General features: G+C 37.7%; 2 protein-coding genes across 2 annotated transcripts; both read left to right on the forward strand.

The window, feature by feature from the left end:
* Positions 1 to 572: 572 nt before the first annotated feature.
* On the forward strand, positions 573 to 7,451 carry cgref1 (cell growth regulator with EF-hand domain 1). Its single transcript, XM_078251260.1, has 7 exons — positions 573 to 874; positions 1,814 to 1,919; positions 2,298 to 2,372; positions 5,371 to 5,444; positions 5,795 to 5,919; positions 6,508 to 6,609; positions 7,076 to 7,451. Exons 1-7 carry the CDS (start codon positions 865 to 867, stop codon positions 7,367 to 7,369), a joined length of 786 nt encoding a protein of 261 aa, XP_078107386.1. The 5' UTR covers positions 573 to 864; the 3' UTR covers positions 7,370 to 7,451.
* A 2,308-nt stretch (positions 7,452 to 9,759) lies between these two features.
* drc8 (dynein regulatory complex subunit 8) lies at positions 9,760 to 11,946 on the forward strand. Its single transcript, XM_078257846.1, has 7 exons — positions 9,760 to 9,784; positions 10,011 to 10,095; positions 10,569 to 10,641; positions 10,963 to 11,039; positions 11,250 to 11,292; positions 11,499 to 11,565; positions 11,719 to 11,946. Exons 1-7 carry the CDS (start codon positions 9,760 to 9,762, stop codon positions 11,835 to 11,837), a joined length of 489 nt encoding a protein of 162 aa, XP_078113972.1. The 3' UTR covers positions 11,838 to 11,946.
* Positions 11,947 to 12,896: the final 950 nt, after the last annotated feature.

Consider the following 12,896-nt stretch of genomic DNA (forward strand, 5'->3'; position numbering starts at 1 on the left):
TCTTCTGCTTTTTCAGTGTTTGGAGATGGCAGCACGGTGTGTTCAATTAAAATGTCCCCTTTGGGGCCATGAAAAGATCTGAAATTTGTCAAATAAACATTCATCAGTGCTATGTGATTTACAGAAGACAGATAACACACCCTGGAGAGCCAGTGGAAGATTACAGCTATGATGATACTGGGTAACTCACCCTGACCCGTCTATTTATGTCTATGTATGTGTGAGTGTGTGTGTTTACACTGGCACAATGGTATATTATTCACAATATTTATAAAAACATTTCTTTAATTGAGAAAACCACTGCTTCTCAATGGTGTACTTTACACTGCACTATAACTGAAATCATGAACCCTGAAACTGTAGCCTACTGTAATAATAATAATAATAATAATAATAATAATAATAATAAAAATAATAATAATATAAAATACCTTTACACATTTTAAAGGAGGTCCCTGTATCTCACTACTATCAACAATATGGCTATGATGTAGCTAACTAGAAGCTCACTGAGACTGAACATGAAATACCATTGTGAGCAGATTATAAAGCTCCTCCCGCACTACCGGAATCTGTCAGTTGGTGAGGACGTGGCGTGGCGAAAACCCCGGAGAGAGTAGCACAAAGAGAGGCAGCCTGTGAAAACTCGCTGACACGACAGCGGTTCTGTTCTTCCACGTGGACCCTGTCATTGACCAAAACACTCCGGTCTCCGTGACAGCCGGGGAGCTCGCCTGCCACCGCCGTTGCGCAGTGCAGACTGGGAGGCGCGAGCAGGGCGGTGCGGGGCAGAGGTGTTCTCCAGATGTGAACCTTAAAACGCAAACCTGCCCGATTTAAAGCTTTTTACTGTCCACTACAACTATGCAGACAGGTAGGTTCATTATCACTGAGTAGAGATCTAGAGTATATATTTAACCAGCTGCTAAAGTAAATGAGAGTTTAGTGTGCATATACTGTACTTCAGTTCACATACATATTTAATCTAACGTTACATCTTAATAAATGCGTAGTCAGTAGGCTAAACAAGGTGACTCTCTCACGCCACAACTAGTCATCCTTTCATTTCTTTTTGTTCTAATATAGGACTGTAATGTAAAAGCAGGAATACAATTTAAGTTGATCAGAAACCATCTGTGTTTAGAATGCATACGTGCTCCGGTCCAGGCTGTAACAACGCTGCAGTGAGTTGTGTGACTGTGTGAGCCTCGGTGTTAGCATCGCTGCTACTCCACATGGGAAAGCTGCAGTAACGTTAGCTTACGTTAGTTTGTTATTCTGTGTAATGGGGATAATAAAGCAACGAACTGGACACACCCTAAGCCAGTATTCCAATATGTATGAAACATCTGAATTTAACATTTTAGACACATTAACATATTCACTGACTGCGCTATAAATAGATGTAGAGGGTTTTAAATTGATTGTGCTATAATGGGCCATAAGGTCCACCGTCTTATAACGTTAAAGGCTACAGGATTGCAGCAGCAGTTATATTTACACAATGATTGATTTCTGTTTGTAGGGAGTAGGTGTTACATGTATATAGACTATTTGACACAGCTAATAACACAAATGACTACCAGGTTATAGTATATAGATGTACTGGCAGATACTCTGAAGTTGTAGCAGTGGAATTCGGAGTATTTGTATATTTCAATGTTATTTTATTATTTTCCAACCATCAAAAGATACATGCTGGTCACAATTTGTTAGTAGTCTGACATTTGGACAGATACATTCATGATGGCATCCTATCACACAATTCTGTGCAGGTGTGATGTGAGGTTACAACATGGCTGTTTGCTTGTAGGTGTGTTCATGGATTCTCACTTGGGCAGGTCGGTCCCATGTGTCCTGTCCCTGTACCTGTTTATACACTTGTGCCAGGCTGCACCAGGTCTACCTGGGACACAAAGGTAACTCCAACTCCCTACTCCCAAGTTCCACTCTCTCTCTCTCTTCTTTTTCATACATACCAAGACATTTTTAAGTTTTTCAAGTAAATATGCTGCAAGCTTTTTTTGGGAATAACTAATACCTTGTTATAGTCATAAATAATTAATTTTCACAATGAAAATGTCACCAAGGGCTGCGATATCAGAATGGATTTACATATAACAAGCCGACCTTTTGCAAAACATGACAAAGGAAGGGTACAGTTCTGTTGTTATTGCCAGCGAAAGACTTTTAAACATTCTTTCACCTCTGTTGTATTCGCTCATTAGAACAAAGAAAAGAAATATTGAAAAAAAGTATTATTTTTTCATTTCCATCCTCATTTGTTTATCTTTTAGGGAGGAATCAGTCGATGTCCGCCCCGCTGCAGTAGCGCTAGCCAATCCCTTCGGCACCGGAGAAGAGGACCGCAGGTGAGTGACACATAATGACAATGTGCTGCTGTTACACGTGCAGCTCATTTTAAACTGTACAGTCATGTGAAAAAATTAGGACACCCATGCTAAAGTTGACTAAAAAGAGGAATAAAAAAAATCATCTTTTGGAAATTGATCCTTAATTAAAAAAATGAGGAAAAATCCAACCTTTAAGGACGCCAATTTTGTTTGTGAATGAATAATGTTTCGTAAATAAATAAATGTTCTTCCTTAAAATACAGATGGCATAAGTAAGTACACCCCTATGTTAAATTCCCATAGAGGCAGGCAGATTTGTATTTTTAAAGGCCAGTTATTTCATGGATCCAGGATACTATGCATCCTGATAAAGTTCACTTGGCCTTTGGACTTAAAATAGCCCCACATCATCACATACCCTTCACCATACCTAGAGATTGGCATGGTTTTATTTCAGTTAGCCTAATAGCTGGTTTGATTTGCATTGAGAGATGATTTTATGGAAAGTACCCCATGCCAATCTCTAGGTATGGTGAAGGGTATGTGATGATGTGGGGATATTTGAATTCCAAAGGCCAAGTGAACTTTATCAGGATGCATAGTATCCTGGATCCATGAAATAACTGGCCTTTAAAAATAAAAATCTGCCTGCCTCTATGGGAATTTAACATAGGGGTGTACTGACTTATGCCCCCTGTATTTTAAGGAAGAACATTTATTTATTTACGATACATTATTCATTCACAAAGATAATTGGTGTCCTTAAAGGTTGGATTTTTCCTCATTTTTTTAATTAAGGCATTAAGCTCAATTTGCAAAAGATGATTTTTTTATTCCTCTTTTTAGTCAACTTTAGCATGGGTGTCCTAATTTTTTCACATGACTGTATATTGGTTCTTAATTGGATTGATGTATTTTCTAAGTAGAAAGCTAGTCTGTCTTTTACCACACTCAATGCAGCATACAATTCTAATCCTTTTCTCAGACGATGATAAAATATGTATAACATAGAATAAAGGTATTTACTGTCATGCATTGTTTTATCAAACTACCCTGTGACTCAGTAGTACTGGTCCAGATGTGTTTAACCTGCAGTCCGTTTTAGTAGACTAAGTAGCTGCTGTCTGGTCACTCTGTGGACTTTGGCTGCTGTGTTGTGCTAATGATGTGGCTTGCACCAAAAACCGATAAGATTACAAGTGCTATAACACTGTTGTACGTTGCAATTATGAAATATTTTTCCTTTATGGACGGAGTGAAAATATAGATTATCCTTACCTCACATATATTGCAGTTACAATGGCTCACCATTGGGATCTCAGCTCACATCTCTGTTACTGTACAGTAGTGTGAACTGGCCCATAATTAATCCCAGTTTTAATTTTATTCAGGGAACATGAGAGACACAACCACTTTATGGACTTACAGTATGTTGTTGGTGACAATGTTGCTGAAGCTTCTTTCCCCTGGCTTATAAAATAAACGGATGAGTACAATACTCTATCATTGTGTAAGCTTAAGTATATTGAGTGTATGATGACCATAAAAATGTAGTCGACTATGTAGAGTAACAGTGGATGGGACCTGCCCCTCCCTACGCAAACAATGCACTTTGATACAGAGTAGGCCGAGGTGCAGACTGGATGAAAACAAAGTGCATTCTTGGGTACAAATGTAAACTTTTTTAATTGTAAAATGTTGTAGTAGTGTTGCAGTATTTCAACCATGTTGTACATGGGACTAAAAATGCATTTCAAGATCAAGTCAGACAGACTGTGAAGGACAAGACTGATACCCCCTGAAAAGCTCCTGATATAAACTTTGGTCAACAAGGGTGTCTTCCTTCCATCTGCTTTATGTAAGATGTGATATGTTCCTGTTTTCCAAAACAATTAAGCAAACAGGAAAAAATCAGCAAATACAGGGATAACCTGCTTTCTTTGAAAATGTTGTTTTTTGATGAGGTGGCAACTCTTCCTGGAGTCATGTGTTTAGACTTATTGTGAGTAGCCACAAATCCTGCCCTCTTGTGGATAAGAATAATACAGAATCACTACTGTACTAATTTGGGTTACCGGATGTCTAGTCTTGCTTTGCCAGACCCTCCTCCAAAGCGCGCTGATGGATGGTTTGGCTACTCCACATAGCATTCGGGGATGGGAGGAAAACGTGCTCTGGTTTTTTGGCATTTCTTTAAACCGATCACAATCGTCTTGGGTGGTGCTAAGCACTGGAGAAAAGCCGCGGTGCAGCTGCAAAATAGGCTCGGAAGGAACTTATTTTGGTGGAACGTGTACATTTAAAAGTTGTTTTAGTCGTACAACAGAACACTCAGATTGGACAGATAGTCTAGCTAGCTGTCTGGATTTACCCTGCAGAGATCTGAGAAAAGGTTAACCATAGTCCTCATATATCGACCGGAGTTTAAAATGCCAACACAAAGGCCCAAGGCAACGGATATCCGGACTAAATGAGTGAAATACAGTGGATTTTCCGGCAACAACGGAGCAATCCCGGAAGTGGAACATCAAGGATATAGACTACGGGTTGTCTAGTGCTGGGATAAAGCCTGACATTGCGCTGGATCTATTTGGGGCTTAGCGCTGCCCAAGACGATTGTGATTGGTTTAAAGAAATACAAACAACCCAGAGCGTTTTTTTCCCTTATCCCAAAATGAATATCGGTGTAGCCAGACCATACTCACTGACACAGCACTGTGGAGATAGGTCTGGCAATGCAAGACTACTACTGTACCTACAGGGCAAGTCAGCCTGCTTAGAAATCAAGAGTAATAATAGAGAAAGATAGCAAAGGGAGATTTACAAAAAGAAAAATGATATTTTGATCCTAGTTTTGTCTTCCTCTTTTGCTTCTGTCTGATTGTAGTGGCAAGCAACCGTAAAAATATAACTAAGTTGCTCCAGGGTTGAACACATCTGACCCCTCTGTGTTAATTCTTGGCTCTAACTGTTTAACTGATAAATTGATATCTACTCTGTGCCGTGTATACCACAGATTGCTGCAAAGTTACATCCAATCCAGTCTGAAGGAAGGCCAAGGAGGACCAGAAATTAGCACCTGGGAGCAAGGTAGACATTCGCTACCTACTGGTGTAACACATAAGTTCTGACACGGGCCGTCCCTTTGATCATCATTAGCAAATACATACTCTGATTATACAGACAGCTGTTTACTGAAATACTGAACAATGTCTCAGGTTCTAATGAAGTAATTGTCTATGACTTTGGCATGACAAATCAAAATTCTTGATTCCCCTTAGTGTCCCAAACCCTCAGTTGTTACTGTAACATTACTGCCATTGTGTTTGTGTGTAAACAGTACAGGAGTTTTATTCTGTGCAGTACCTGCAGTTATTCTACAGCAGTATATCCAATGTGTTTGGGATTAAACATGTCAGTCTTCTCCTGCTTTTTGTCAGAGGTGTTCTTCCTGTTTCGTCTTTATGATTACGATCGCAGTGGGCTCCTGGATGGCTTGGAGATGATGAAACTACTTTCAGACTATAACTCCCATCATACACCTGGAGCACAGGCCAATGAGCCGGTGAGGAGGAGTGGCAGTCTACTTGTACATACCTAGTCTCGCATTGCCAGACCTAGCTCCACTGCGCTATGGAGTAAGGTCTGGCTGCACCACTGACACATTCTAGGACAGGAGAAAAAACGCTCTTCAAACCAATCACAATCATCTTGGCGGAACTAAGGTCCCGACGCAGCGACAATGGCTCAGCAAAATAGTCTCGGAAAGGGACTTATTCTGGTCAAACATTTGCACCCCGCAAAGATGCATAAAATATTAGAATTAATAGATAAAATAGAATTTTGGACATAGGACCTCATTTCCAAGTTAGCCAGTGTGTTATTTATCAGTGGAGGCCGTTTTCAACACTTTTCATTCAGTCCTTCCAGTTGCAGAGTTCGCTGGTGCTAGGCTAGCATATTGATCCAGACTAGTACATACCTAACACTTTCATACTTTTTTGGCTGTTTATCTGACCTGAAGTGTGTGTGTGTGTGTGTGTGTGTGTGTGTGTGTGTGTGTGTGTGTGTGTGTGTGTGTGTGTGTGTGTGTGTGTGTGTGTGTGTGTGTGTGTGTGTGTGTGTGTGTGTGTGTGGTGTTTTCTGAGTCCAGGTAGTGTCTATGGTAGATTTTTTACTCCAGACTCAGGATCTAAACCAGGACGGCCTTTTGGCCCCATCCGAGCTGCTGTCTCCTTCATTACCTCACACACAGGTACTGTACATTTCAAAAATCAATTAAAAGTATTAAATTAAAAAATCATCATGTGGTCTTCAGGAAATTTACAATGTTTTGATATATAAATACAATAAATAAAATCTTTTTATTCTTAGTTTATTCTTGACCTTGGAAATAGTAGTTTGTCAAAGCAATCCCAACTCAAAGTCCACTTTCTAGATTTTTTTTAAATGTATGAAAACAATACAAAATATGAATGTATCAAATATATTATATAAAAAAAATAGTAAATGCACCTTAAGTTTGCAATTGTTTTGTTATATTTTGACAGGATACATGATGATAGGATTAGTTTTGATGTTTTACCACCAATTAACATGTAGACAGAGACAGTTTTACATTTTAAATGTAATTTTATTTTGGTTTACTGAGCTGTACCTACTTTTATTTTCAGCTTCATGTGTGGTTAACTGACTGCATTAACTCACCTTCTCCACCATAGGACTCCAGCAACAACAATGCACCTCACCAGAAGCAGGAGGTGGCAGCGGAGGAAAAGCTGTCAAACCCAAGCACTGACGAGGGCAAGGCAGGAGCAGCAGAGCACAGAGAGGAGGGTCATGAGACGGTGCAGCCTCATGATGAAGAGCAACCTCAACAGGAAGTAAAGACAGAAGAAGAAGAGGTCATAAATCAAGTAGACGAACAGCATGGACAACAAATCCCAGAAGCCCCAGCAGCAGAACAGGGACAGGACCACAAAGTGCCTGTTCATCAGGGGCAACCAGAGATGTGAATGAACACACACACACACACACACACACACACACACACACACACACACACACACACACACACACACACACACACACACACAGGTCCACATAATAATTTCTAAATAATGATCAAGTTAAAAAAAATGATCTTTCTCTTGATTACAATTCTGAGATTCTACTATCCATTTAATTTGACTGATAAACACATAGATGGTTGATTAATGATGAAGATGAATGTATTGAAAGTATTTCTCTCGCTATATTTGAAAACCTTTTCTACAACCAGTTGGTTTTAGTTATGTTATGCAAAGATTCCAAGAGCTGTTAAAGGGACAAAAGTCCTGAATTCAAAACGCAATATTATTCATATTAGTAAAACGGAAGCGATCCTTAATGGCTAATATTTTTTTCTGTTTTGCAAATTGTATACAAAAGTTGTTAATTTAATTTTTAAATCATTTGAAAGGTGTAAAATGTGTATTTTATTTGCTTTAATGTATTGCATATTCCTTATGTATTTGTGTTTTCATGTACACATTGATTGGCCTTATTGTGTCTGACCCACTCTAGGATTAGGATTTCCACCTAGTAGTTATGCATCAGGACTGTTATGTAGTTATGTCTTTTACAGACAGCTTCATTTAGCCATGAAATTACATTTAGTCTTCCTTGAGTATTTCCTCAGCATTCACAATGACTTAGTTCATTTACTAAATAAAATAAGGTTAATCAGAAAAAATACATTTATTATTATGCAGTATCGACTAAGTCTTTATTTATTTTGATGTACTTGTATTCAATCCAATAATCACTCAATTTTGATGAGGATTTTATTGTGCCTGAATGAGGTACCATCTCACTTACTCCACCAGTCTTTAGGCTACAGGCCCAAACATTTTCATCTTCAAAATTAATTTCTTTAAGGAAGGCTCCATTGAAATAATATTAGATGTAATGTAATACTGAATCCAGGTATTATCTGCAAACTTGAAATGTGTTTACAGTATGAAAGGGTTTTGTTGTAATTTTTTTGTTTACCTTTTTCAACCATTTATACAGCTGGAGAAAATAAAACAAACATTTGTTGTTTTTCTTTATGTTTCCTGTTTCTTAAGATTTGTTGGATTTGTCAGATACTAAATTATATAAAATGAAGCCTAGAAGACACAAACACAATACATAAAACACAATGTATATTATATTGAAAATAAAATAGGCAAATATTTGCTAATGGTTTGCATACTTTATTTCTGTGTATTGTGAAAATAAAGGTTTTTCATCATACAACTTATAATGCAAGAGACTTCATGAAAGGTAGCAAACACCAAGCTGCAGACTTACAGCATTTAGCCGAGCCTTTTCAAACCTGAAGACACACTTTTACTCTCTTGCTTTTAATTCCCGTTAATTGTTGTTTTTTTCCTGCTTGACAGCAGGAGTCACTAGGACACAGAATTTGGATTTCATGCAGCGGGAGTATGGTGCGCATGAATTAAGCATCAGCCTTGGGAAGGTTCTGCAATGGGAATGTATGACTTTTCTAGTGCTGCATTTAAATGTTAGTAAACTTTTTTTTTGTTCTATTGTTTTATTCTATGTTATATTATTTGACTTTACCTTTGCCTAATTATATTCATGGAGTCTTGCACACTTGATTATGTATCTTCAAGGCATACTGTTTCTGCCTTTTCTGCTCTACCTGTAAAGCACTTTGGGACAACTGTAAATATGCTATACAAATTAAATGACTTGACTTGACTGGTGAATATAGAATTGTCCCATAAATGACATGGAGGACAAACAAAATAGGGCCTATTGAGCAGAACAATTATTTTATATATATATATATATATATATATATATATATATATATATATATATATATATATATATATATTATATACATATAACAATTCTTTCCTATTTTGGACTTTGCACTTTTTTTTTATCTCATTCTGCTTTTTATCTTATCACATAGTTAGTTTTGACTATTTATCTCATAATTTCAACTTTTATTTCATAATTCTGACTTTTTTATCTTATCTCATAATTTCGATTTATCTCATAATTTCGATTTTTTTTTTAATCTCATAATTTCTACGTTTTATCTCAACAAATTGACTTGTTTATCTCATAACATTAATTTTGACTTTTTATCTCATGGTGCTGATTTTTTAAATTCCATTATTTTGATGATTTATCTCAAATTTGGACTTTAAATTACCTTTTTTTTACTTTACTTTTTACCTTTCGACTTTTTATCATATAATTATGACATTGTATCTAAAAATTATGACATGGGGATATTTTTGTTATTGTAAAGTCTGTTACTCACAAGAGCTTAGCTAGCTAGCTGCTCCTTTGACAAAAACAGTAGGTTGCTAGGCAACAGATAAACAACCGGGCAAGGATGGCGGACAGCACGCAAAGTGCAGGTTCGTAGTTAAGTAGTTAGCTAGCTAGCTAACGTTAGTTATATAACGTTACCGTCTATCTGCTAACATTAATTTAAAATGATCATGTTCAGACAACAATAAAAGCGCCATAATCATTTTGATGGTTCGGTAGTTGAACGTTATTATTGCTTCAGTAACGTTAATAAGCATAATAAGCTAACTCGTGTTTCTGTTCCTGTTTTTTCTCCTATCTTCTGTCTGTCAGAGGCCATAGTGTCAGATGTCCACAAGAAGATCAAAGCAGCTTTTGAAGCGTTTGACTATGAGTCTAACAACACAGTGGATGTCAGGTGAGGGAGGCGGTGATGGCTCCCATTTTTCTGCCAGGCTGAGATTGTTCTAATGTAAAAAATAAACACAACTCATAACTTCAAACGCAGTGACTGTGAAGATGGAATGCATAAGTTAGCAATGTTATAAATCTATTCAACAAAACATGTTAAATGGACCATTGTATCGGCCTGAAGGCTCTAACTGTAAGTCTTTTTTTACATCAGATCCTGTCAAGTCTAAATACATTTGGATAATGTATACACTCTTTCCCATATGACCATAGGACAGTAGAGTATAGACAGTTAATTAAATATGTGTATTTTATGAGGGGAAACACCCATCTGGCCTTGTAGTTTTTTTTCTTCTTTTTTTTAAATGAAACTGAAATACCTTTTTTGGGCTCTGGTAGAGCTAGGTGAATAAAACATTACACTCAGTATTTGCATCAAGTTAAATAGTGTGGTGGTCTAACATGGAGTTTGTTTTCCAGGGAGATTGGCACCATCATCTATTCCCTGGGTTGCTTCCCCACTCAGGCAAACCTACATGACTTAATAGCTGAGGTCAGAACAGTGTTCACTTAGCTATATTTTCACTGATTTTGGATGAATAAAAAAACTGGTCAAACTAATCAGTCATAACTAGGGATATTCACTTTACATATATGAGTTATGCAACCATACCGACTGTACCTGGATATCATTGTATTAAATTTACCATCATCAATTGCATTTATTGTTTTTTGTTTTAGCGCAAATGAATATTACCATCAGCTTGAAATTGCAACTACTTAGTGTACAGTGACATTATGATCTGTTTTGTTAGAAAATTCTCAAGTTGTTGTTAAAAGGCCAAAACTCAGCAGCCTTGTTCTGTTTAACCAGGTTGAAGAGGACCACACAGGATATATTCATTTGGACAAGTTCCTCCCAGCCATGACCAAAGTGCTGCTGGATCACAAGTAAGACAGCTCTATTATCACCAATATATACACTTCTTGACTGCTGCCATGTTGTGCTGTTTTGTGTATCTAACTGAATTTATATAAATGTATAAAAGTGGTTCTACCATACTATAGGCAACAGATACAAATACCAATGGTGTGTGTGTGTGTGTGTGTGTGTGTGTGTGTGTGTGTGTGTGTGTGTGTGTGTGTGTGTGTGTGTGTTAGGTTCCCTCCTATCCCTGAGGACCTTCTGCTTCAGGCCTTTGAGGTGAGATCAGCTTCTGTTTTCTCATATTCTCCATTGTTGCAGTACTAAATACTTCACAGTATCTAAATTAAGTAGGAGTTTAAACATCTATGAATATCATACTGTCAACAGTGATACTAACATCATAGTGTTAGTAGTCTCGCATTGCCAGACACTGTTAGTTGCTGATATTTGTTAAAGCATAAAGGCAAAAACACTGTTTCCAGGTTTTGGACAAAGAAAAGAAAGGGTACCTGGAGCCTGAGGAGCTAACAAAGTACATGACACAGGAAGGTAAAGCAGAAGCTTTCAGTTTTAACTTTGTGATGTAAAGCAGATCGTCTCATAGCTATTTTTTTGTGTGTCGAACATTCCCCTTACTTTCACAAAACAACCTACTGTACAAATTGTTTTTGTTGTGTTTGTTCATGGTTGTGTTTAAACCAGGTGAGGTCTTCACTCAGGAGGAGATGGATGAGATGCTGACAGCACTCGCTGACCATGAGAAGAACCTTGTCTATTACAAAGACTTAATCAGCCAGCTGACCATTGACCCTGACATGTAAACAGTGTCACAGTCTGTGTGTCTGCATAATTGTTGAGAAATATTAGACGCAAACAAGTCTGTGTGTTTGGTGTTTGTGTCCATGTCCTCATGTCTTAATGTGAGTTGGTAGTTCCAATATGGTATAATAAACAAATGTACATATCGCCTCCTGACTTTGTGTTTCGAAAATTGTCTTTCAATTCAGATGAAATGTGATTTGCTCAAATTGGCAGATTTGGGATATGTATCAATGCAGGAGCAGTCCATTGTTTTGGCATAACATGTCTTCTTTACATATTGTGCAACCTCACTTTCATTATGTCCAAGTCTTTACGTACGTATGTACAGTATAACTCGATTGGAATAATGCAGGTTTTAGCACTTTGTACAAGTAACATAAGTCAGAAATCAGTATCACCACACAACACTGTGATTTACTCAGATCTGTTATATAGCTAATGCAAAATTGCTTGTATTTGTATTGTTTGTATTTAAGAGAGTTTTCTGCTGTCCCAAACCCAGGACCTGGGTTCAAAATAGAGGCTGAGGCATAGTACTGGGTCTTAAAAAATAAAATTAAAATAAACTGCAGTGTATTATTGTGCAGGTGAAGCTAGATTTCTCAAAGGGTTTACACTCACCTAAAGGATTGTTAGGAACACCTGTTAAATTTCTCGTTAATGCAATTATCTAATCAACCAATCACATGGCCGCTGCTTCAATGCATTTAGGGGTGTGGTCCTGGTCTAGACAATCTCCTGAACTCCAAACTGAATGTCAGAATGGGAAAGAAAGGTGATCTAAGCAACTTTGAGCGTGGCATGGTTGTTGGTGCCAGACGGGCTGGTCTGAGTATTTCACAATCTACTCAGTTACTGGGATTTTCACGCACAACCATTTCTAGGGTTTACAAAGAATGGTCTGAAAAAGGAAAAACATCCAGTATGCGGCAGTCCTGTGGGCGAAAATGCCTTGTTGATGCCGGAGTTCAGAGGAGAATGGGCTGACTGATTCAAGCTGATAGAAGATCAACTTTGACTCAAATAACCACTCGTTACAACCGAGGTATGCAGCAAAG

This window comes from Sander vitreus, chromosome 1, assembly GCF_031162955.1.
Source record: "Sander vitreus isolate 19-12246 chromosome 1, sanVit1, whole genome shotgun sequence".
Classification (NCBI taxonomy): domain Eukaryota; kingdom Metazoa; phylum Chordata; class Actinopteri; order Perciformes; family Percidae; genus Sander; species Sander vitreus.

What these genes read in the sequence shown, in the direction of transcription:
- cgref1 (XM_078251260.1), top strand. An exon ending in GGTCTACCTGGGACACAAAG is followed by an intron (nt 1,920 to 2,297) that starts GTAACTCCAACT and finishes TTTATCTTTTAG; the next exon opens with GGAGGAATCAGTCGATGTCC. An exon ending in GAGCACAGGCCAATGAGCCG is followed by an intron (nt 5,920 to 6,507) that starts GTGAGGAGGAGT and finishes TTCTGAGTCCAG; the next exon opens with GTAGTGTCTATGGTAGATTT.
- drc8 (XM_078257846.1), top strand. Translation starts at nt 9,760, where the DNA reads ATGGCGGACAGCACGCAAAGTGCAG. An exon ending in GGACAGCACGCAAAGTGCAG is followed by an intron (nt 9,785 to 10,010) that starts GTTCGTAGTTAA and finishes TCTGTCTGTCAG; the next exon opens with AGGCCATAGTGTCAGATGTC. An exon ending in AAAGTGCTGCTGGATCACAA is followed by an intron (nt 11,040 to 11,249) that starts GTAAGACAGCTC and finishes TGTGTGTGTTAG; the next exon opens with GTTCCCTCCTATCCCTGAGG.